At 43.4% G+C, this 26,849-nt stretch overlaps 1 protein-coding gene across 3 annotated transcripts in view; it reads right to left on the minus strand.

Annotated features, from left to right (window-relative positions):
- SV2A (synaptic vesicle glycoprotein 2A) overlaps positions 1–26,849 on the minus strand; it is a 211,114-nt gene that overhangs the window by 86,314 nt on the left and 97,951 nt on the right. For 2 of the 3 annotated variants that reach the window (XM_073567045.1, XM_073567048.1), the window contains exon 2: positions 20,085–20,919. In XM_073567045.1, the coding sequence (XP_073423146.1) occupies positions 20,085–20,667 (583 nt within the window). In that variant the 5' untranslated portion in view covers positions 20,668–20,919. Of the gene's footprint in view, positions 1–20,084; positions 20,920–23,049; positions 23,159–26,849 lie in introns of all 3 variants that reach the window. The other variant, XM_073567046.1, reaches the window with a different exon arrangement.

Below are 26,849 nucleotides of genomic sequence, written 5' to 3' on the forward strand. Positions count from 1 at the left end.
AACAACACTACTAGAGATGAATGAATTAATTTGATGCAAATTGAATTCCTGTGCAATTTTATGAAATTTGACGGATTCCAAAAAATTTTGCCATGAGCAATGTGACTTGCACGAATCGCTGAAAAATGCAGAAGCAGAAGATTTAATGAGCTAGAGAAGGCTCACATGACCTCAGGAACGACAAAGCGAGCTTCCCGATCATTCCTTCCAGCTATCCCCCATCACATGGTATAGTGTAGTCAATCAGGAGGGGCTGTCATAGCCTGTATAAAAGCCGAAGCTGGGAATGCAACAGCCACTTTGGAATCTGGATAGCGAGATGATGTCATAGCTCAGCAATAATGATTGTGAGCAGTTGGCCACGGACTTTTTCCAGCACGGAGCACTGGTACGGAGATTTTATTGTTGTATTTATTAGAGCTTTGCTTGCTCGTCAGTTAAAGTGCACTAATTTCACCTGGAAAGTTTTCAGCTTTCGGAATCAATGTTTCCATTCAGTGACTGTAAGCAGGGGAAAACGTGTGGGATGCATCTCATGTATACATAAGGCCTACATTAGCATTTCTGTCTTGCATCTGGTGGGGGCATGTGTGTCTTTGTTCCTCTATTCAAGGGGCATGCCTAATACACAACCCTGCAGACAAGCTGGAGACTCGGCTTCTGGAATATTCTTCATTCTTTGAGCTAAAAGCAAACATTTAAGGAAGAGGATGTGAACACTTCTACCCATCCAGTGGGCCAATCCCAGAAGAGGTAGAACAATAAGTCAAATGTTTAGTGAGGCAGTCGTTGCAGTGACCCAGACGGGCAAGTATCTGTTTGTGAGGTCCGGGTGCTCCTGTATGGATGGCCTAAGGAGATTGGAGATCTTTTGTGAGCAGGAGCTTGCTACATGGGCTACAGTCGTGGTATGGGTCATAGACTGTGACTACAAACTACACTGGCGGGAGATACAAAAGCTGTGGGCTAACCAAAAGTTGGGATACAAATAGTTGCATGGTTAACCTGCCTAGGTGATTATCACAACTTGACATCTTCACAATGATAATGTGGGAAAGTGGCACAATAAGCCCCTCTTTCTTGGCCTTGGAGAAGGAACTGAATGTTCTCCACAGGTTAATGAAAGTGTACCTATGACTCAATGTAATATTATATGAATAAGTGGGTGGAAGCATGTGTAGATGCCAATAAATAAAAGTATATCAGCGGTTCAGGAGAGAGTGGATGGAGGCCGTGCAGCACATGACAGGGACACTTTCATTATATGAGTAGAAGGATAGAGCAAACCAGGGGTGTAGTTTTTAGGAGTGCCTGAAGGATCAGATTTTTAAAAGGGCAACTGAAGTAACTGAGCAGCACAGAGTATTTCAGGAGGGGATATTTTGCCATACTAGGGCAGTCTTCATTTTTGTGGCCGGCATGAGGAGAGGCCTAGTAAACCCCATAGACACCCAAGAAGTATAGACTACCCTGGTCCTGCTACCACTGAACCTGAGCCGGTGCCTAAAGAACCTCTCTTGAAAGACTCTGCTGCTGCGGCGGCATTGCATTCTGGATTCTTCAGGCACAACTGACCTGTCCTCTCATGCTGATTAATGTTTCTGAAGCCTAGGAGGAGACAAGTACAAGGTCACAGACATTCAGTGGAAAGAGCAGGGCCTCAGCAGAACAGTGGATTTCACGGTAAGAGAGTGTTAGAAGAGATAGGGTTGTATGTGACCATACACCTCTACATAACGAACACCGCAGCCTCCATGCTCCTCTTCTCCGGTTGGTTGCGCCATGCTATGAAATGTAATGTAGGAGAAAATTGTGACTTGATCATTTGATGAGAGGATGGCAACCGGCGTTGCTCTAGTGAGCAGGCGGCATTTTGCTGAGGCATCCTATAGATGATGACCTACTTTCTACGGATCAGTCATCACTACTCTCGCTGCTCCACGTCCATCCGATTTGCAGAGGTTCCTTCGCATTTGCTCATCGCTTAGATTTCTGAGTGGGTGTGTGGATGGATTTGTTCTTGCCCACAGCCGGCGGTAACTTTCCAAGCTGTTGGACATGCTCCCGGCTGAGCTGACTTTTGAAGCAAGCAGGCAGGAAAAAGGCTCTGAAATGGCTATTGCCAGGGAAAAAACACGAAAAAGCAATGCATTTGGGTTCAATGGGTTCTTGAGTTCACTCAGAGAACCAATCAGCAGCTGTGAACACCCCCCACTATCAGCAAAACGTGTTGTAGTCATTGTATATAAGATACCATTTATTTGATGTGCATACTAACATTGAAGCTATTGTTCTTTGTCAGCAGCCATTAACTCCATAACCCCCCGGCCATTTCCCATTTTTACGTTTTCGTTTGTTGCTCCCCTTCTTCCCAGAGCCTTAACTTTTATATTTTTCGGTCAATATGGCCATATAAGGGCTTGTTTTTGAGGGAAATTTTTTACTTTTGAACAACACCATTTTGATTTTAACATATTGTGTACTGGAAAACAGGGAAAAAATTCCAAGTGCAGTGAAATTGCCAAAAAGTGCAATTCCTCATGTTTTGTTCACCATGTTCACTAAATGCTAAAACTGACCTGCCATTATGATTCTCCAGGTCATTACGAGTTCACAGACACCAAACATATATAGGTTCTTTTTTATTTCAGCGGTGAAAACAATACAAAATTTGTTTTAAAAAAATGACTCAAATTTCTGAGACCTTTAGCGTCTCCATTTTTCCTGATCTGGGGCTGGATGAGGGCTTATTTTTTGCGCACTGAACTGGCATTTTTATTGATACAATTTTGATGTAGATACAATATTTTAATCACCCGTTATTGCATTTTATTGCAATTTTTGCAAAATTTTGGTGACCAAAAAAAGTAATTATGGCATTTTGAATTTTTTCTCATTATGCCATTTAGCGATCGGGTTAATTTTTTTTATTCCAAGCAAAGAAAAATAAGGATGGATCTCACTGCTCACTGATCATAAAATCCGCCTTTATTGCATATATAAAATCTTCAGCAGGGGAGCAATGTGCATGGTAAGAGAGATTGACTTCTTCAAATTATTTTTCTCTGAGGAAATAATAAATATGGTGGCCCAGACAAACCTGTATGCCCATCAGTTTTTCATCCCCAACGTCATCTTACGCCAGATGAACCCCTTTAAATGCAGCAGAGATGATGACATTTTGGGGAATTGTGCTGCATATGGCCATAATCAGAAAGCCAAAGCCAAATACTGGAGTACTGATATACTCTACAGTACATGGTATTCCGCATGGCCATGACAAGGACACGATTTGAAGCTATCCAAAATGTTTGCATTACAGTGAATAATGCGTAGTGTCCTCCCCAAGACGATCCAAACTTTGAGCGTCTATATAAAATTCGTCCACTGGTTGAACGCTTCAGCAGAAAATTTGCTGAGGCGTACAACCCCCAAAGGGACACCGCTATAGATGAATCTCTGGTTCATTTCAAAGTAAGGCTAAAATCCCAACAATACCTGCCCAGTAAGTGGGCCAGGTACAGAATAAAACTGTACCAGCTGTGTGAGAGTACCTCACGGTACAACCACAGGTTTAGGGTCTATGAGGGTAAGGACACCCAGATTAACTCCCTTGAATGCCACCACGTTCTGGGGGGTGAGTGGGAAAATAGTGTGGGAATTGCAGTTCCCACTACTGGATAAGGGTTATCACCTCTACATTGATAACTTTTACACCAGCATCCCGCTCTTCAAGACCCTCTCTGGCAAGCTGGGATTACACTTGCAAGAAAATCACACGAGTGTCGCACCTCAATATCCGACACTGCCGCCAGCACTCGGGACCGGACTGTGTGGCTGCATAGAAATACATGCAGCCTCACACTCCGGTCCTGAGTGCTGGCGGCAGTGCCAGATATTGAGGTGTGAGACTAGTGCTAGTTGTGATGTCACGTGTGACTGGATACACCGCCTCCAGCAGGGCGAATTTCTATAACACCCGTGAACGTGGATACACCGCCTTCAGCAGGGCGAATTTAAACAGAGTTAAGGGAAACACCGGGGAAACCGTTACAATGGAGGGCCCTGCAATAGGGAACGGGGACGTGGAGACCTCCTGCACTCCCCTGAGTCAGTGTCCCCACACTCCTGACGATCCCTAGGCAGGTTCCACACCTGGCGACGAGCTGGATACCTCAAATCCCTAGCTCGCCCTGCACCTATCCCTTTCTAGTGAATTGGATGGTGCAGAAACTAATCCCGCCACTGCACTAATACACACACAAGGAAAGTAACAAACAGGGAAAACACCATTTAGCTTTGCTCTGTTGCTATTGCTCCCAGCAACAGAGTCCGGCACCCGAATACAGCTTTCCTCCTGAATAGCTGCTACTTCACCAAAGCTTTGTCAGAGCTGCAAGGAACTCCTCTCTGTAGCTCCTTCCACACCAAGACTCTGACTGAGCTGCAAGGAATTCTTCTCTAGCTCCTTCTTTCACCAAGGATGGTTGGAAATGACTAATATCACCAACAGTGAGTGAGACCACCTGCTACTTCTTTATAGGTAGCAGCCAGGGAATCACACCTGCTTCATTATCACGTGCAATAACACCAGCGGCCACCGGGGGGGCAACTGAACCAAAGTAACCAGAGTGCATTGACCCTAACGGCCACCGGGGGTAAAACTAGAACTAAAACAACCACAATGTAATGACCACCGGGGGCAAAACTAACTTTAAGCAAACAGCTTAAAGGAAAAAAAAAGGTTACTTGTGCAAAATCTGTCATAATCCAACCTGGATCATGACACTAGTTTCTCGCAAATGTAATCCCATAAGAATGGAGATTCAGAGGTACAGTTGCATGTGGCACCATGCAAAAAAATCAACGAGGCCTCCCTAAGCCTCTAAATGGGCAAATGCTGAGAAAAAGTGAAAGCAGAGCCCAATGCAGCGACAACAAGCTGGTGGTAAGTATAAGGACAAAAGCAATGTTCTTATCTTGACCACTATACACTGTGACAACAGCTCCCTTGCCTCTGTTCGTGATACCACAACAGGACTCCCAAAGCCAGAATGTATCTGGGATTACAATTGGTGCATGGGGGGTGTAGATCTTTCAGATCAAGTCCTCAAACCATACAGTTCCATGCGAAAAGCTAAAGTATGGTACAAAAAATTGGCCATGCCCATTGTACAGATGGCACTGTACAATGCTTTTGTGCTGTCCCAATATGCAGGCAATAAAGGGACCTTCGGTTTCAGGAGGTAGTCATCTCATCTCGACCCTAATGTTTGGCACTCAGGAAAGTGAGACTCCCAGTACTTCTGAAACTGATAGTGCCCGTATTGTCCCAGGTCAACATTTGTCCAGGATTGGTTCCCCAAACAGCGAGGACAGGATGATCACAAAAACAGTGCAGAGTATGCTCCAAGACGGGAATCCGAAAGGACACAATTTACCATTGTGAAACCTGCCCTGAGAAACCTGGCCTTTGTATTCAGGATGGCTTCAAAGTGTACCACATGTCCACAAATTAATAAAATTAGTTTATACCCTGTTGACACAACACACTTTTATAATCTGATGTACCCCGCAAATCTTACACATAACACCACATTATAAATTCATACACCAGCAAAACCAAAGCATTATAATCATTACTATAAAACTATGCCTCTAGATAAATTACAACAAGGGTGTAGTTTCCAAAATGGGGTCAGTAGTGGGGGATTTCCACTGTTTAAGCACATCAGGGGCTCTGCAAATGCAACATGACACCCGCAGACCTTTCCATCAAAGTCTGCAATCCAAAACGTCACTTCTTCCCAATCCAAGGCCTGCAGTGCGCCCAAACCGTTGTTTTCCTCCACATATGGGGTATCAACATACTCGGGAGAAATTGCACAACTTTGTTGGTCCATTTTCTCCTGTTACCCTTGTGAAAATAAAAAATCGGGGTTAAAAGATCATTTTTGTGGAAAAAATTTGATTTTTAGATTTTCACAGCTCTACGTTATAAACTTCTGCGAAGCACCTGGGAGTTCAAAGTGCTCACCACACAGCTACATAAGTTCCTTAAAGGGTCTCATTTCCAAAATTGGGTCACTTGCGGGTGTTTTCCACTGTTTAGGCACATCAAGGGCTCTTCAAACGTGACATGGCTTCCACTCTCAATTCCAGCCAATTTTGCACTCAAAAAGTTAAAAGGTGCTCCGTCCCTTTCTAGCCCTGCCGTGTGCCAAAGCTGTGGTTTTCCTCTACATATGGGGTATCAGCAATCTCAGGAGAAATTGCACAACAACAGTCCATTTTCTCCTGCTATATTGTGAAAATTAAAAATTGGGGCTAAGGCTAGTTTCACACTTGCTTTTTTTTGCAGCGCGTTTTTCCCGCAAAAAAACGCATTGAAAAAACGCATACAAAAGCATACAACTGCTGCGTTTTTTTCAAGCATTTTTATGAGCATGCATGAAAAAAACGCAGTGTTTTTATGCGTTTGTATGCGTTTTTAGTGCGTTTTTACCGCGTTTGCGTTTTTTTCCAACATTTTTAGGTGGCCCCTCACACTACCCAAACCATGACTTTACTAACCCTAACCCTGACCCTAACCCTAACCCTGACCCTAACCCTAACCCTAACCCTGACCCTAACCCTTAACCAAATCATACTTAACCCTAACCCAAACCCTAAACCCTAACTAACCCTAACCCTAACCCTGACCCTAACCCTAACCCTAACCCTGACCCTAACCCTAACCCTAACCCTGACCCTAACCCTTAACAAAACCATACTTAACCCTAACCCTGACCCTAACCCTAACCCTAACCCAGACCCTAACCCTAACCCTGACCCTAACCCTAACCCTGACCCTAACCCTTAACAAAACCATACTTAACCCTAATCCTGACCCTAACCCTGACCCTAATCCTTAACAAAACCATACTTAACCCTAACCCTGACCCTAACCCTAACCCTGACCCTAACCCTAACCCTAACCCTGACCCTAACCCTAACCCTAACCCTGACCCTAACCCTAACCCTAACCCTTAACAAAACCATACTTAACCCTAATCCTGACCCTAACCCTGACCCTAATCCTTAACAAAACCATACTTAACCCTAACCCTGACCCTAACCCTAACCCTGACCCTAACCCTAACCCTAACCCTAACCCTGACCCTAACCCTTAACAAAACCATACTTAACCCTAATCCTGACCCTAACCCTGACCCTAACCCTTAACAAAACCATACTTAACCCTAACCCTGACCCTAACCCTAACCCTGACCCTAACCCTTAACAAAACCATACTTAACCCTAACCCTGACCCTAACCCTAACCCTAACCCTAACCCTAACCCTAACCCTGACCCTAACCCTTAACAAAACCATACTTAACCCTAATCCTGACCCTAACCCTGACCCTAACCCTTAACCAAACCATACTTAACCCTAACCCTGACCCAAACCCCAACCCTAACCCTGACCCTGACCCTAACCCTAACCCTAAACCCCCTTAACTAACTCTAACCCAAACCCCTAAATTCCATGGTTAAAAAAAAAAACGCATATGCAAAAAAACGCATACATGAGCATGCCAGTGCGCACATATGCGCATCCATAGGCTATAATGGCCATTTTTAGCGCAAAACGTGCGCATATGTGCGCATGCGCTTTTTTGCAGGGCCAAAAAATGCAACATGCTGCGTCTGGAAAATACCAACGCACACCCCAAAAAAACGCAGCGCATGAAAATCGCATACATGCGCTTACCAGCGCGCAGGTATGCGCACCCATGTTAAATATAGGGGAAAAAACGCATGCGCAGGTATGCGTTTTTTTCCAGCGCTAAAAAACGCAAATGTGAAACCAGCCTAAAATATCATTTTTGTGTGATTTTCTATTTTCACAGCTCTATGTTATAAATAAACTTCTCTGAAGCACCTGGGGGTTCAAAGTGCTCACCACACAGCTACATAAGTTCCTTGAAGGGGTCTAGTTTCTAAAATGGGGTCATTTGTGGGTGTTTTCCACTGTTTAGGCACATCAGGTGCTCTTCAAACGTGACATGGCGTCTGCTCTCAATTCCAGCCATTTTTGTGTTCAAAAAGTCAAAAGGTGTTCCTTCCCTTCCGAGCCCTGCCGTGCGCTCAAACAGTTGCTTTCTCCCACATATGGAGTATCGGCGTACTCAGGAGAAATTGCACAACAACTTTTGTGGTCTATTTTCTCGTATTACCCATGTGAAAATGGAAAGACAGGGAATGTATGGTTCCAGACGTGATTCCTTTCTTACCAACTGGGAAGTCTCTGCCACCAGCCCAAGAGGAGGCCGGGAATGAAGTAAAGATAAGTGACGTGAGGCTCGGAAATTAGTACAGCAGAATATGGACATATTCGCAGAACTGTCCGGCTGTACATCTGTAATGCACCATGACATTGTCACTGAGCCTCATGTAATGGTGTGAATGAAACTACCATGAGGTGACACAAATGCTCCAGCTAGAAGTTATTGAAGAGTCCAGGAGTGAGTGGGTTAGTCGCTTTGCACTGATTCCAAAGCCGGACTGATCATTGCGATTTTGTAACGATTTCCAGAAATTGAATGTGTGAAAATTTAACCTTTATCCAATGGCCCCTGGTGGATGAGTTGATTGCGAGACTGAGGCAGGCCTAGTACTTCACAACGCTCGATCTGACAAAGGGTTACTGACAGAGTTGGTGAAAGAAAAGACCGCCTTCATTATACCGGAGGGTCTCTATCACTATGTCTTCTTGCCTTTTGTGTTACATGGGGCCACGGCCACGTTTCACAGGCTGATGGACATAGTTTTAGTGGCCCATCAGAAGAATGCATCAAAATGCGGTAATATTATCATCTTTAGTACTGACTGGCATAACCACTTGTCCCGGGTGCTAGAGGTAGTGGATTTTCTCCAAGCCATGGCCTTGACAGTTAACCCAAGAAAATGTGCAGTAAAATAAAATTGAGGCCATTCAAAACTGGCCCAGCCTCTTACTGCAAAACAGGTAAGAGCATTCCTTGGCATTATTGGGTATTACCGACAATTTATATCTAATTTTGCAGGGAGATCTGCACCCCTGACCTATCTCTTAAAGGGATTGAATTTGGTAATAATTCAGTGGAACACTCAGGCAGCGAAAGAATTCCAGTCCATGAAGTTGGTATTGTGCAGACAGCCCATGCTCACCAGTCCCAAATTCAAGAAGGCTTTATCGGGCATACGGATGCATCTGAGGTAGGCCTAGGAGCGGTTCTGTCACAGGAGGTGAGCGGAGAGGAACATGCGGTCACCTATTTGAGTAGAAAAAAATTATAGCGTAGTGAAGAAGGAGTGCTTGGCCATTAAGTGGGCCTTGGAGTCCCTACATTATTATTTACTTAGGCGACAATTTTGCTGGGTAACGGACCATTCACCCCTGGTCTGGATAAGAAATGCCAAATAGAGGAATGCTCGAGTCACTACACTGAGACACATTAAAGGTGCCAGCCACCTCTGCAGTGGATCTGGTCTTCAGCCTCTTGATAATCCAGGCTTTGGTCGCGGGGTGGATTTTTTGCATGTTATAAGACCTCAAGTTGCAGCTCAAGTGGAGGTCTGGGGTGCTGTGTTTTTTTATACACACCCACTAATTAACCGATCATTTACTGAGCACAGGTGAGGATGTAAACTAGGATTGGGTGCATTATATGACCAGGCGACAAAACTTTTGTCTTGCCAAAATCTGATCATTCTGTGTCCATTAAATGATCAATATTTCTGCATTGATGCCAATTTATTTTCTTAACCTAAACCACATTTCAGTGGGTTTCAGCTTTCAAAAGAATAATTTATACAACCAATGGATGAATTTAATGTCAGGTTATAAGCTTTTATTTACATAACATGCATAAGTGACATAACTTCTGTCAAGGTGTGTAGATATTTTCTGTCACTGCAAAACTTTAGTTTCTCGGTGGAACATCGAGCTGGGAAAATGCAAGGAAATGCCGATGCCCTGTCACGGGCACTCTGTATGGTGACAAGTGTTCAACCCCCATGTTTGAACAGAGTAGGGTATGTGAGGGGAATCATATACAAGTGTTGTTATGTGTTCCCCAGGATGTGCATAGAAGCATACTAAACCCGCTGGAGTGCATTGTAATTACAGCCACAGCTGTAGACTTGGTTAAGCTATTTGACCAAGTCAGATTTAGGAAAAGCTGACATGGGTTTTATTTTTGGAGAGGTATACAGAATAGTAGTGGGGCGGATTTCTCCCTTCACTCCAGGTCTTGGGAGTGGCCAATGTCCACATTTCGCATTTAGGTTAAGTTCACACAGGACTTTTTTGCTGCGTTTCTTTTCATGGTTTTTCAATGCTAATTTTCAGCTGCTTTTTCCATTACCAGCAAAGCCTATGAGATTTCAGAAATCTCATGCACACACATTGTTTTTTTTTGTGTGATCAGGATTTTGTGCTTTGCTGCGTTTTTTGGACATAGAGCATGTCACTTCTTTCAGCATTTTTGCAGCATTTTTTCAGGGTTTTTCACGTATTGACTTGAATGGGTGTTGAAAAAAGTCATGGACATTAGCATGGACAAAGAGACAAAAAACGCACCAAAAACACATCAAAAACGCACCTAAACCTGAGTTTTTGCTGCAGCTTTCCTGCCAAGAAGATCAGGTTTTGCTGCAGAAAAAAAAGCAGCAAAAAAGTCCTGTGTTAACTTACCCTTAAACTTTCAGTTAAGGTTTGAGTGTGTCAGTTTTTGGTTTGCAAGCATGAGAGCAGGAGGCTCTATGAGAATAAACAAAGGCCAGAACCAGAGAAAGCCATTGACTCACCCACTAGTATTATGGTGATGCAGTCACCCACAACAATAGATTTGATATCAGCTAATATGGACGATCCAGCTGCAAACCAGAATATAAAGTTTGAGTCATTTTTGTAAGTTGCCAAAATAAAGACTTTTAACTTAGACTAACTTGGGTCACTACCTCTTTACCGCACTGTTGTGAAAGTCGTTGCATTACAACAGTGAATAGAACAGTAGTGAGCATGTGCGACAACCTCTCTACTGTAGACAGTTGCTGGAGCAGTAGGGAGGAGTATGTGCAACCACCTCTTCTATAGATTGTGACCCGAGTGTTAGTGAGTGTGTGCGACCACCTCTCCTATAGACAGTGACTGGGGCAGTAATGAACGTTGGTGACCACCTCTACTATTGACTGTGTAGTGGAGCGTGTGCGGCCACCTCTCCTATAGACGGAGAATCGAGCGGTAGCTAGTGTGTGCGATCACCTCTCCTACAGAAGGTGACTGGAGCAGTAGTAAGCGTGTACGACCTCCACTCATATAGACGGTGACCGGAGTGTTATAGAGTTTGTGTGACCACCTCTTCTATAGACGGTGACTGGGGCTGTAATGAGCGTGTGTGACCACCTCTCCCATAGATGGTGACTGGAGCAATGGTCACACATGCTCACTACTACTCCATTCATACTGGAGACTTTGGGACTTCCGTTCTCATGTTTTGTTATGGTTGGACGCCTGGTGATAATATCTTTATGGGTATGGTCCCGCGGTCAGTAATCGGCAGCGCTTTGGACGCAGCACATGTCCGCTGCGTCAAAAGTGCTGCCGGCTTTTGAACGCAGGTGATTCCGCATGTGTTCATTCAAATTTATCTTATTGAGACTCGCGTCTCCGCAAGATAAGTTGACATGCAACAGTCTGCAAAGAAGCGCCGCATGTCCGTCTCCGCAGGTAAGCCGCAGGCGCCAGTGCACACGCATAATGGATATGAGATTTCTTGAAATGTACGCAGCGTCCAACCCGCAGCGTTTACTGACCATGGGAACATATCCTATCAATTCTCCTGTGGATAGGTTAAAAATTTATTTACAGGTCACCAGACCATGGTTATCTTTTGAGGATTTATTCCAAAAACAGCTCCACCCTTCATATTCTGTGTGATTTATTTCAGCACAGCTCCATCCCCATTAATTGAGCTGAAGTGCAGTACTACACGCAACCCATTTACAATGGGGGCACTGTTTCTGAATTGAAACAGCCATGATTCTCTAATCCTGGAAAACTCCATTAAAAAAATATTTATTATGCTTATTATTAATGCTTGAAATCAATTAATGCCGAGCTCACATCAATGCCGATTTCATCCTTTGATTCTCAGCCCGGGCTCGTACATTGTGCTGAGCGACGCCACCGTAACCAATATATAAAAGAGCTGCGAGAAAAGAGAATCACTTCTCACCACCTCCCTTGTATCTAACACCGCCACCACTGCATCCGACCTGAAACATTTTTCCAAGGTATATGGGTGGAGGGGGTTATGGATGTCTGCAAAAGAATATCAGGACCTCCCCAGTAAAGAAAAAAAAGGATCGATGAAGAACACTGTTTGTAATGGAGATTTCTGACAGATCAATGGATTTCCCCCTCTTAGGAGCTCAGATTTGTAGGTCTCCCAGGAAGGATCTGAAGGTCGTTTGAAGGAGACTCTGGTAGAAGTGACGCCGGGGGATTTCAGCCTCATTACCGGCAATGATGATTTATGCTTTATGCTTCTGTCCCCATAAGAATACATACTTGAGGTAGAGAACGAGTGTGTTTTATATGTGATTTAAAGGGGCTGCCAAGTTTAGAGAACCCATTTGTATATTCAAATATGGAGTTAACCCCTTAATGACTGCCAATATCTTTTTACTGACCTACGATATGAGACTAGCATTCTCTGACAGGTGACAATCCAGGAGCTGTCGGCTGTTCACTATAGCTGACAACTTGCCACAGCACCGTCCATATCTGTTTAACCCGTTAGATGCTGCTGTCAATAGTGACTACATCATATAAATGTTAAAAGAGTATGGGGGCTCCCTCTTTATCCCCATCGACTTCCTGAGATCATGATCGTGTGGTCCTGATGTTTGCCATGGCACATCATGACCAAATAGTGGCCTTAGAGTCTGCCAGCTTTATCGCCCTGTTCAGAAGTTTCCGTCATTTTGGTGGTAAAAATACACTTTTTCATTTCTGACAAGCCACTTTGCATTAATTCCTTAAAGTTACTTGAAGGGTAAATAAACTACCTGTCAGCAGTTTTCATTATGTCAGAGGCACTGTTTTTAAAAATTGTATCACTTTTGGGGGTTTCCCAATATACCACACCCAAAGTCACTTCATTACTGGATAGGTCCCTAAAAAATAAATGTACATTTCCTTGAAAAAATTAAAAATTGATGCTATATTTTTAAACCTCCAAAATGCTAACAAAATAAAATAACATTTTACAATTGGTGCTGATATAAAGCAGCACTCCCACACTACCTCCTCATCCCACCCCCTCTCTGTTGGATTCCCCCAAGGCTGTTTTAGGACCCCCACTCTTCTGAATCTACACACCTTGCCTGGGGCAACTCATAAAGTCCCACGGATTCCAGTACCACTTTCATGCCGATGATACTCAGATCTACCTCTCTAGCCCAGACGTCACCTCTCTGCTGTCCAGAATCCCAGAGTGTCTATCAGCCATATCCTCCTTCTCCTCTCGCTTCCTCAAACTCAATGTGGACAAATCTGAACTGGTCATCTTTCCACAATCTCACAGATTTTCCTTACCCGACCTTTCTATAACAATTGACAACATCACGCTTTCCCCCGTAACAGAGGTCCGCTGCCTCGGAGTAACCCTTGACTCTGCCCTGTCCTTCAAACCACACATCCAAGCTCTCTCCACCTCCTGTCGCCTCCAGCTCAAAAATATTTCCAGAATTCGTCCCTTCCTCAATCCTCAATCTACTAAAATGCTTGTGCATGCCCTCATCATCTCCCACCTCGACTATTGCAACATCCTTTTCTGTGGCCTCCCTGCTAACACCCTGCACCTCTCCAGTCCATCCTTATCTATACCGCCCGACTAACTCATCTCTCTCCTCGCTACTCCTCCGCTTCTCCCCTCTGCAAATCTCTTCACTGGCTCCCAATCCATCAGTGTATCCAATTCAAATTACTAATACTGACCTACAAGGCCATCTACAACCTGTCTCCTCCATACATCTCTGAACTAATCTCCCGATACCTTCTCTCACGTAATCTCCGGTCCTCCCAAGACCTCCTTCTCTCCTCCACACTTATTGGCTCCTCACCCAACCGCCTCCAAGACTTCTCCCGAATAGCCCCCATCCTATGGAATTCCCTGCCCCAACACGTCTGGCTATCAACCACACTCAGATCCTTCAGACGGAACCTGAAAACCCATCTCTTCAGGAAATCCTACAGCCTGCAATGATCCCCGCTGCCTCCTCACCACTACGGGAGCTACCGCCTCACCATCACTGGAACTGCTGTAACCCCCAACCTACTGTCTCCTTCCCCACCATCCTGTAGCATGTAAGCCCGAAAGGGCAGGGTCCTCTCTCCCCTCTATATCAGTCTGTGATTGTTAGTTTGTTTACTGTGATATCTGTAATTTGTATGTTACCCCTTCTCATGTACAGCACCATGGAATCAATGGTGCTATATAAATAATAATAATAATATGAGGGAAATGTTATTTATTAAGGTTTTTCTATAGTATGACTATCTGACTTAGGCTACAGTCACACTATCAGTATTTAGTTAGTATTTTTTCTCAGCATTTGTAAGCCAAAACCGGGTGAGAAACAAACAGAGGACAAGGTATAATAGAAACAAGTCACCAATTCTGCAGGTTTGACCCACTCCGGCAGTGGCATAACTACCACAGTTATATCAGTCCGGGCCCTGGGGGGAGTCAGGGGCCCAGCAGGCATATCTCCCAACCGTCCCGATTCTCGCGGGATATCCCGTTTTTGACCCCTCCCCAACCCACGTCCCGCCCGGGAGTCTATTTTTCCCTCACTGCACTGAGCCACCATGCCCCCCCATGCAGCCCATCCTCGCCCTCCCACAGAGACCCGCCGCACTGACAGCAGCCCCTCACAGCCTGCAATGACGTTGCTAGGCTGTGCTCTTCTATGCGCACAGGATCTGTGATGAGGTCACAAGAGGGGAGGAGTCAGGGGTCACATGATCAGGGGCCTCGGTGTCTGCAGGACTCTGCTGTGCTGGTTGTCATGGTGCTGGATGAGGTAACATTTATGTGTGGGGTCAGGAGGGGTTTACAGTGTGGATGTAGCAGAGCTGTATGTGTACAATTTTGGACGGAGCGGTGCCATGTGTGTATGAGGTGTACAGAGCGGAGCTGTGTGTGTACAATTTTGGACGGAGCGGAGCCACGTGAGTACGAGGTGTACGGAGCGGAGCCGCGTGTGGACGAGGTGTACGGAGCGGAGCCACGCGTATACAAGGTGTATGGAGCGGAGGTGTGCATGTATTTTGGCATGGGGGGCCCCATTTGAAAGTTCGCATCGGGGACCATAACTTTGTAGATACGCTACTGCACTCCGGGTTTTGGCTTACAAATACTGATGTGAAATACTGACTAAATACTGATAGTGTGGCTGTAGTCTTAGGCTGGAGACACACTAGTGATTTAAAAATCGATCCGATTTTGGTGCAGGAGAGTCGGACAAGTGTAATGCAAGAGTCATGCATTTTTTAAGAGCGTACAATGCATCCAATTTACATCAGAATGCAGTGTGATTGCAATGTGGTTTTAACATGAGAATTTACCTACAGCAAATCTCTGTCATTTACACATTGTTGTCAAAGGAAATATTATTCAACACATACACACACATATATAAGATAGATAGATAGATAGATTAAAAGCCACCAAATGATCTGTCGCGTACAATATAATCACAGAGTGACAGAATAGAATAGATACAGTTGTGGCCAAAAGTATTGACACCCCTGCAATTCTGTCAGATAATACTCAGTTTCTTCCTGAAAATGATTGCAAACACAAATTCTTTGGCATTATTATCTTCATTTAATTTGTCTTAAATGAAAAAACACAAAAAGAATTGTCCTAAAGCCAAATTGGATATAATTCCACACCAAACATAAAAAAGAGGGTGGACAAAAGTATTGGCACTGTTCGAAAAATCATGTGATGCTTCTCTAATTAGTGTAATTAACAGCACCTGTAACTTACCTGTGGCACCTAACAGTTGTTGGCAATAACTAAATCACACTTGCAGCCAGTTGACATGGATTAAAGTTGACTCAACCTCTGTCCTGTGTCCTTGTGTGTACCACATTGAGCATGGAGAAAAGAAAGAAGACCAAACAACTGTCTGAGGACTTGAGAAACCAAATTGTGAGGAAGCATGAGCAATCTCAAGGCTACAAGTCCATCTCCAAAGACCTGAATGTTCCTGTGTCTACCGTGCACAGTGTCATCAAGAAGTTTAAAGCCCATGGCACTGTGGCTGACTTCCTTAGATGTGGACGGAAAAGAAAAATTGACAAGAGATTTCAACGCAAGATTGTGCGGATGTTGGATAAAGAACCTCGACTAACATCCAAACAAGTTCAAGCTGCCCTGCAGTCCGAGGGTACAACAGTGTCAACCCGTACTATCCATCGGCATCTGAATGAAAAGGGACTGTATGGTAGGAGACCCAGGAAGACCCCACTTCTTACCCCGAGACATAAAAAAGCCAGGCTGGAGTTTACCAAAACTTACCTGAAAAAGCCTAAAACGTTTTGGAAGAATGTTCTCTTGTCAGATGAGACAAAAGTAGAGCTTTTTGGGCAAAGGCATCAACATAGAGTTTACAGGAGAAAAAAAGAGGCATTCAAAGAAAAGAACACGGTCCCTACAGTCAAACATGGCGGAGGTTCCCTGATGTTTTGGGGTTGCTTTGCTGCCTCTGGCACTGGACTGCTTGACCGTGTGCATGGCATTACGAAGTCAGAAGACTACCAACAAATTTTGCAGCATAATGTAGGGTCCAGTGTGAGAAAGCTGGGTCTCCCTCAGAGGTCATGGGTCTTCCAGCAGGACATTGACTCAAAACACACTTCAAAAAGCACTAGAAAATGGTTTGAGAGAAAGCACTGGAGCCTTCTAAGGTGGCCAGCAATGAGTCCAGACCTGAATCCCATAGAACACCTGTGGAAAGATCTAAAAATGGCAGTTTGGAGAAGGCACCCTTCAAATATCAGGGACCTGGAGCAGTTTGCCAAAGAAGAATGGTCTAAAATTCCAGCAGAGCATTGTAAGAAACTCATTGATGGTTACCGGAAGTGGTTGGTCACAGTTATTTTGGCTAAAGGTTGTGCAACCAAGTATTAGGCTGAGGGTGCTAATACTTTTGTCTGGCCCATTTTTGGAGTTTTGTGTGAAATGATCAATGTTTTGCTTTTTGCTTCATTCTCTTTTGTGTTTTTTCATTTAAGACAAATTAAATGAAGATAATAATACAAAAGAATTTGTGTTTGCAATCATTTTCAGGAAGAAACTGAATATTATCTGACAGAATTGCAGGGGTGTCAATACTTTTGGCCACAACTGTATATACACCTAGAATAGATGTGTGTGTGTGTATGTGTATATATATATATATATATATCAGTGACAGACACATATATACAGCTCTGGCAAAAATTAAGAGACCACCACATCAAAACCCTGTCATGGGCAGCCCATTCTCCAGACCTGAACCCCATTGAAAACCTCTGGAATGTAATCAAGAGAATAATGGATAGTCAGAAGCCTTCAAACAAAGAAGAACTGCTTACATTTTTGCGCCAGAAGCAGTGTGAAAGACTGGTGGCAAGCATGCCACGACACATGAAAGCTGTGATTAAAAATCATGGTTATTCCACAACATATTGATTTCTGAACTCTTCCCGAGTTAAAACATTAGTATTGTTGGTTCTAAATGATTATGAACTTGTATTATTTGCATTATTTGAGGTCTGAAAGCACTGTTTGTTTTTTTTTATTTTGACCATTTCTCCTTTTCAGAAAAAAAATACAAAATGTATTGCTTGGAAAGGCTATTGTGAGCTGATATTAATAGACTGGGAAGCTCCATGGGTATTACCCCCTTCCAAGGCTACAAACATCTGCCCCCAGTCGCTGGCTTAGTCTCTGCTGGTTACAAAATTATGCGGGAGCCCACGCAAAATAGTGTGGGCTCCCGCGTAATTTTGTAACCAGCAGAGGGTAAGCCGGTGACTGGGGGCAGATGTTTATAGCCTGGGAAGGGGGTAAAACCTATGGAGCTTCCCAGGCTATTAATATCAGCTCACAATAGCCTTTCCAAGCAATAAATTTTGTATTTTTTTTCTGAAAAGGAGAAATGGTCAAAATTAAAAAAAAAACAGTGCTTTCAGACCTCAAATAATGCAAAATAAAATAATAATATAATTATTATTATAATAAAATAATCTTCTATGAATTAAATATACTGCTCAAAAAAATAAAGGGAACACTAAACAATACAATGTATTGTTTAGTGTTCCCTTTTTTTTTTTTTGAGCAGTATACATGTCCAGTAATTTGCACACACACTATGCTAATTGTATTTGTCACTGACATCTATATATCCACCTATTCCATTTGTATTTACTGTATGTAATCCATCTCTCCTATCCTGTCGGCTTCGCTGTGATTTTACACTACCGCGGCTGCTGAATTACCAGCTTTTCTTCTATGTATGTAATATAAATACATATATATGTGTGTGTGTCACTGACGTGTATATATATATATATATGTATTCTATGTGTATGTATTTATTCTATCTATTCTATTCTAAACTGTCAGTGTGATTTTACTGTAGCGAACATGATTTGCCGGCTTTTCATATGAGATCAGTGCGTAAAAATGAGACAGCACTCGCATGGCCTGAGTGCTGTGTGATTTTTTTCTCGCACTCATTGACTTCTATTGAAAGATGCAATCAAAATACCGATTACAATCTCAGCATGGTGCGATTTTTTTCCAGTCAATCGTGATTTGATTCGAACTGGAAAAAAAACGCAGATGAAGACACAATCATAGAATAACATTGGTGCAAATTCAGTTCAATTTTTTGGCGGATTGCATTTGTCCGATTTCATCACAAGTGGGAATGAGCGATAATCATTCAAAGTTTGAAAATTGCTAATTTTTTAACATTTTTCTCAAATTTCTGATAATTTGTGTAAATAAACATAAAACATATAGACCTAAATGTACTACTATAATAAATTATAATGTGCCATGAAAAAACACTCTCAAAATCACTTGGATTTGTTGTAGTGTTCCAGAGTTATTACCACATAAAGTGACACTAGTCAGATTTCAAAAATTTGGCCTGTTCACTGAGGGGTTAAAGTGGTTGCAAGGTGTTGCATAAAAAAATGTATTCTTATGTGTATTGGCACTGCTTCTATTCTCCCTTCTGGCCTTGTGACATAAAGAATGTCACATAACAGCTGCAGCCAATCAAGAGCTTCTGATTGGCTTCAGAATTCCGTTAGAGCAGAAGAAACAATGTGCTTGAGGTCGAACAGGGCGACACAGGGCTCAGACCGTAGGACCAGCATCGGGCTAGGAGGTAAATATATATTTTTTTTATTTTAAGCTGCATTAATAATTTATTACCCCTTTAATATTTTGGGTTCGTTTATTCAGGATTTTCATTTGTTAGCCACAAAGGAAAGTATTTACAAAGAGCATCTTTCGCTGTGGATGTCCTGTCCCGGATTACCCAGACAACTCATTAATATACAGTAAATGAAGCCTGTGTAATACCAATATTCCCCTGCGGTGGCACTGCAGGGAAACTAAACAGGTTTTGTCACAGATTACAGCTGATCGCTGTGATCCAGCAGAAAGACACTTATTGTTGATTGACCCTTTAAACACAAAAAAGGAATAAAATCTAAAATCCATTTCTATTCTTTTTTGGAATCAACATTATAACCTTTAAAAATGACTTTTAGATTCTCTAATTTGCAAGCTGCCTAACCTAAAATAGTTATATACCTTAATGACCATTAATACACCTATATACGGTTGCCCTTTGGGGACATCCAATGTTTTGCAAAATTGTTATAGAATATTTCCTATTGCATCTTGCAACATTATTGCTACATTTCGCCCATTATTAGCGCGGTATAATGGACCGTGCAGCAGCAGATGTGACTTACCCAGCATGCCTTTGTTTGAGTCTGATAAACACATGTCCTTCTCCGCACTTGGCAGGACGAACCCGACTACAAAAATTTCTACCCCGTCGGCCATGAGAGCGAGTCCGAGAACAAAATAGAGAGTCCACTGAAATTTTCCATGTCCGCATTCTTGAAGAATCATCTCATACTGTTGGGCCAGCTCTTCCTTGTCCTTCTTTTTCTGACCTTCTAGATCTTCGAAATCTTTAAATTCGGTTACAAGCTGCTGGTTGTCAATGAGGTTGTCACCTTTCATGGAGTCTGCCCGGGGGATTCCTTGATACTCCCCTTCGTAGATCTCGTCGTCCTCATCGTGGCCTTCAGTGGCATCGCTGGAGCCCCCTTCGTCATCATTTATTGTGTCGCCGCGGTAGTAGCCATCCTGCGGTTGATAATCGTCATCGTCGTCTTCTTCAAACCTAGTGTAGGAGCGTTTTGTGTACTCATCTTGCATCCTGTCAACGCCTTTTCCAACCTTCTTGGTTGCATGTTTTTTAACTTCCTTAGCAATGTCTTTGGCCCCTCGTATAAAAGCAGTCCGATCTCTGAACGCTTCATCCATGGTGAGTGATTACAAGCCTTTCTAGCCTATAAGGAAAATGTGGATACAATCTATGTTTTTCTTCCAGAACTTTCCAACCTCCTTATTGGGTTCAGCACTTGGCAGGGTGGACAGCTCCTCTTAAGAGACTGTGGCTGAAGAGACGAGCATCCCAAGAGTAGGAAAAGCCGTGTATATTCAAAGATTGAGGGTCTCATGTATCCTTATACTTCTCCGCAAAGTACCATCCCAGGAAAGGAGATTTCTTAGCTCCTGAAAAATAAATATATAGCATATCAGAACATAAGAAACATTAATTCAAATTAGTTGTCCTCTAGAAGAAAGAAAGCAATTATAAGACAAGGAGCTATGCCACATGAATACATATATTAACCATAAGAAACAGACACCCAACAGCTGTTTCGGGGTTTCTGCTTTTGTCAGTAGGTTACCTGTTGGCTGGGTGAGAGAGCTTTGATATAGGTCTTGGGAGTACTGTTTTCCTTGTGAGGATCCCTAGTTGGCATAGGAATTCTCCTTCGGAAAGAAAATATACTCACATGTAGACATCTGTTCAAGGTTCTTGCTCCTCATCAGCACTGGCTGGGTGAGAGGCCTTTGATGAAGGTCTAAGGAGTACTGTTTTTCCTGGTTGGCTTAATTAGTCTCCTCCATAAAAAAAAGTTCCCACATGTACATATCTGTTTCAAGGTTCTTACCCCTCATCAGCACAGTGTAGTGTACCAGTTGGCTGGGTGAGAGGCCTTTGATGTACATTTTGGTAGCACTGTTTTTCCTTGTGTGGGGTCCCTAGTTGGCTTAGGAAAGCTTCTCAAAAAGAAAAGGTATCACATGTAGACACCTGTTTCAAGGTTCTTACCCCTCATCAGCACAGTTAACTGGGTGAGGTCTTTGATGTAGGTCTACTTGAGTAGAGTATTGACAATGCCTAAGTCTTTCTCCAGAGGAAAGCTGTGTCTCTAGTGCCACCTATTGGAAGTAGTTGCTAAAGATAGTGCAAATTGATGGTGCGATTGCAGCTGCTGGATGAGAGCCCTGAGAACCACCTGACAGCATCCCCAGCTCTTTTGAGTAGGCGATCTGATGCATCGTGTCAAATCATTCCCATCAGTAACTTAATAAAGAGCAGAAAGCTTCTTTAATCACGTGTTGCAACATGACTAAGATTACTAGCTTCCTCCAAAAGCTAAGTCCAATCAATATTATTAAAGAGGCAGATTTATTTCTTTTGGCAGAGATCTAATTAGTGTTTTTTTTTTCCTTGGGAGCATTGATAAAACGTATATTCCCCAAGAGGGAATATGTGTAATATCCAAATTTTGACAATTTATTTTTTTTTGGTTGGGTTTTTTTTTACAACTGTAGACGTAAAATTCTATAAAAATATATAATTACTATAAGAGAAGGAAACCAAGACTGGACAGGATGCACGTACAGATGGCTCCTGGTTGGCGTCTAAATATTTGGCCACAGTATATTTACCCATTCATTTCAAAACAGGTCTAGAAGCTTGAATCTCTTGTATAATGGACGGTTTATGCGAGATTGACGCCGGATGAGTCCAGCAGGTGCGCATTTACCATCTGTGATGTCCACATTATGAGACTATAAACCACAACCATGTTTTACCCCTCAATGAATCTCCACCCAAACTGTAGTCATTTTTTTTAATCATCACACCTCCCTAAAAATTCAATAATAACAAGTTGCATATAACACAAAATAGTTCCAAGCCAACCCTTTTATTACATTGTGATGGTATAATTTCCAAATTTCACCTAGCTATATCCCTTTTTTAATAGTTTTTCTCCCTTCCCATCTCTACCCAAAAAATTGGATGTATGATGAAATACTAACCTACATTTCTGTCCATACTAACAATATATCCAGTTTTAAAACTAACCTACGACTTAAAAAAAGAGCCTAAAATAAGAATCGCCAAATTCTCAATAACCCGTACATCGCTGCAAGATTAAATTTCGTCCTAATTTTCAGAGCTCAATAAATGAATGGGTAGATGAGCAGTTCTCCTCAGCATGGTCCGTCTCTAGGAACGCCAGAGGCCAAATCTTGTAATCGCTGGAAATAAGCTGAGTGGAATTCATTTTGCTAGGAAAATTCATTATAGCGAGATAGGGGAGGGTGAAAAATGAAACGGTGATGTCCTCCACCCACCCACCCACCCACAGTCACAAGCAGGAATGGATGCAGATTTTTAACGACATGTTTTGATACCATATTCAAGAAGCATAGTTTTTTTTATATTTTCCCATCAGCATACCTGTACAAGGCTTTCTTTTAGCGGGAATAGTTATACATATACAATGGTCAGATATGCAAATACAAATAGTAGTACTACAAAGAAAGATAAGAGTCAGTTACCAGTCAGATGAAAGGCCTGGCTTGTGGGAAAGAGGGGCTGCCACATGAGAGGCTGGTGGTCCCCTCTTTACCTTGAATTCTCCCCACACAATATGTCGTTGTGACCTCCCTGAAAAAAAAACAATAGGCCATGCTTTACACAAGCATTTAACCTTTTGAGGTCACTCCCCTCCTGCCACCTGGTCTGGACCTAAATCCTTTCTCCTTGCATCTAGCAGCTAAAAACTCCAAAACCTAAGATGGGTCATAACTACCTAATGGACGGTCCTAAGGAGGCGGTTTTGGCACCATCAGATCTGTCCACACCCCTGCTACGTGTTGAGATCAAACACAGCTTTTCTACCTGGCTCCTACTAGTCATTCTACATATCTCCCCACCCTGGGGTGCTAGAACAGATTAAAGCCCCCCGTAACACACAGCGATCTCGCTAGCGAGATCTCTGCTGAGTCACAAGTTTTGTGAGGCAACAGCAATCTCACCAGCGAGATCGCTGTGTGTGACAGCTATCAGCGACCAGCCCCCCTGCCGGGTATCGCTGATCGTTGTTGAAACGTCTGGACATTTTTGAGGTCGTTGGTCTCCCGCTGGCCAGCACGCATTGCTGCATGTGACAGGCGGGCGACCAGCGAGCAGGAGCTGGTAACCAAGGTACACATCGGGTTTCTAAGAGGCGCGCGGCGCCTAGAAACCCGATGTGTACCTTAGTTACCAGCGCGCTGATGCAGGGAGCTGGTAACCAAGGTAAACAGCGGGTTTCTAAGTGCCATGCGCCCCTTAGAAACCCAATGTTTACCTTGGTTACCAGCTCCCTGCATCAGCGCGCTGGTAACTAAGATACACTGCGGGCAACTAAGCGATGTGCGCCGCTTGTTACCCGCGTGTCGCTGGTCCTGATCGCTGGTGAAGCTGCCTGTTTGGCAGCTCACCAGCGATCATGTAGCGACACACCAGCAATCCTGACAAGGTGATATCTTTGTCAGGATCACTGGTGAGTCGCTATGTGTGACGGGGCCCTAAGACCCTGGAAGGCATTCAGCCTGGTCCAGAGATCTTGAAAATGTAACCGTGTGTTGCTAGGACATACCAGAAGTCCATATTCACCTTATGAAATCATAGCCTGTCTGAACAAAGCAGTTACACTGCATGGGCTCCACAGGAGGTATTCCTGTAGGAGCTTGAATACTAGTTAATGCTGATCCAGGAGTCCTGTTACAGCTACACATGCTTTCAGGAGGGTTGTAAGCTACAATTAAATCCTCATCCTTCACAGAGGACAATGAAGAGTGTATTATACTGTATGGATGACTATGGGGTGCAGTATACTATATGAAGGATCATGGAATGCAGTATACTATATGGATGACTATAGGGACAATTATGTTATATGGAGGGCTATGTGGGGGCTATTATATGAAGTGCAATGTGGGGGGCATTATATTATTAGGAGTTCTATTTGGGTGCCTTTATACTTTATGGAGGGCTATGTGGGGGCCATTATACTATATGCAAGCAATTTTACAGTATGCAGGGGCCATTATACTGTTTGGAGGACTAGTGGGGGTCATTAGACAGTGTGGTGAAGTGTGAGGCCATTGTACTGTATATAGGCCCATTATACTGAGGGCTGTGTGGGGGTAACAGTAGGGTCATCATACCATACGTGTGGAGGGTACTGTGGAAGAATTCACTGTGGGTGGATAACATACTGTGTCTGGGGCACTTTTCTTGGCATCATACTTTATGGGGGCAATGAAAGGGTATTCTAGCGCTTCACTAGGAGGAAAATTACTTTGTAAGGACGGCAAAGTTGTGAGATATGCCCTTCTGTGATCCCGCCAAATATGAATTATTTATTTTTTGCTGTTGGGTGATGGGGCCCAATTAAATTTTCTGCTATGGAGCCCCATGATTTCTATGTACTCTTCTATTTACGCCCCTGATGTATAGAAATGTTTCTGGGGGGGATTTGCGCACGTGATGGTGAATAATTTGTATCACGGTTAAATGGTCCCAATTCTACCCCCTCCTTCATGCTTGAAATGGCTGTTAGCAGGAAACAAAAGGTTGTGTTGACCTGTACAATGAGAGAAGCTCGGTGATCAAATCTCTTTGACATCAAGACATTTTATGGTGACTAATTCACTGCCGTGTGTAATAGTATGCACGATGTAGGGGCGTCCTTACCCCCTCATACATGATGACCAACCAATGCGCTGCCCAAATGTGCCAGAGGGAAGGAAAATGCAAATCGCAACCTTTACAGATGACATTGTATAAACAAGGATTATTGATTGAGGTAGGACTAGAAGTCTCATCATGCTATTCCTAGTCTCGCTGTGGCTTATAGTCCCTCCATGAATGTCACAGTAATAACATTTAAAAAAGGGCCCTTGTGCCATTTATAAGGCTGATGTCATCCCCTCGGCCTCACAGGCTACAAGATCTGGGTGCAGCTGCAACCTCTGCACCCCTTATTGCTACACCCCCGGTCATTATCATAAAATCTTATCGGCAATGCTGCTACATTTAATACGCAACGGATTAGGAATCCCCAGAAATTCGATGCAAAATTTGCTACAAATCAGCACGTCATTTGTAGATTGTGACGCAGCAACGCCAATGGGAGATTTTTTTTAGGGTATGCCCACAAGAAGTTCACTTTTTAGAATTCGGCATTTCAAATAGGGTTAATGTTTCCGAAATGCAGACAGAAAATTGTAGAGTTGGAGCAGGAGGCTGGGGGAGGGGAGGCAGCCTGCAGCCCTCAACAATGCTCTGTCTCCTTCAATCTTATCTTGCACTGCCAGCCCTTGTGTAGAGCCACATTAGCCGCAGTCGTGATCGAACCGCTGTGCCTAGGAGCGACCTGAAAAATGTATAGGAAAGAGATATATATGCCAAACTATTGGCTGCACCATGCCAAAGTGATACATATTAGCAGCTTACAACCAGTGGTTGCCCATCGTACACCATTGGTCAAATATGGATCTACAACCTACAGAAGATGGAGAGTCAAAACATCACAGAGGTTATAGGAAAATTTGCCGATCGATGGGGGTCTGACCATTCTGAAATAACCCATTAAATTAGCTATGGCAATGCTTGAGATTGCTAAGTTGGGACAACCCCTCTAACATCGTTCCCTTTGGCTGTAGCATCTGTTATGGCGTGTCCAGAAACTTTCTCAAGGCAGATGTCATGGGGAAAAGGGTATCCAATCTTTTCTCCTCACATGATCAGACGAGCAGAAATAGCAACTAGGACTAATTCCACCTTTAAAAGAAAGTTGTGAAGCCACTAGTGAGAAATCTGTCCCTACTAGTGACAAAGGATCAAAAAAATGAAGGTGGACAAGGGACCATAGCCAGAGTAATCCAAAGATGGTGCTTATGATGGAATAGGGTTCCATCTCAATGTTTGTTAGTTAATTCTTCTAACAAAATAGAAACACACCGATATGTTCAAGAACTTTTATCTATATTTTTGATGATTGTCGTCGATGTCCTTTTAATGCTTAACTGGAGCGACTTGATGATCCCCACATAATGATAGGGGAACATTAGAATTAATTCTGGCCATACATATTAGATGGCCGGCAGCAGAACGATGCATCTGCCGATCATTTGCCAGCAGCCTTCACGGCCGGCTCTCCCATACTCCGAAACGCTTGCTCTATGAGAAACTCACCGACGGATATGTCAACTGGTGGCTGATCTCCAGGAGACCAATGCTGTCCGAAATCAAACATACCCCATCGTCAATCACTTGGCTGGTGCCCCATACTCATTAGATTGCCAAC

This window comes from Dendrobates tinctorius, unplaced genomic scaffold (assembly GCF_039654945.1).
Source record: "Dendrobates tinctorius isolate UK_male_01 unplaced genomic scaffold, ASM3965494v1 ptg000019l, whole genome shotgun sequence".
Classification (NCBI taxonomy): domain Eukaryota; kingdom Metazoa; phylum Chordata; class Amphibia; order Anura; family Dendrobatidae; genus Dendrobates; species Dendrobates tinctorius.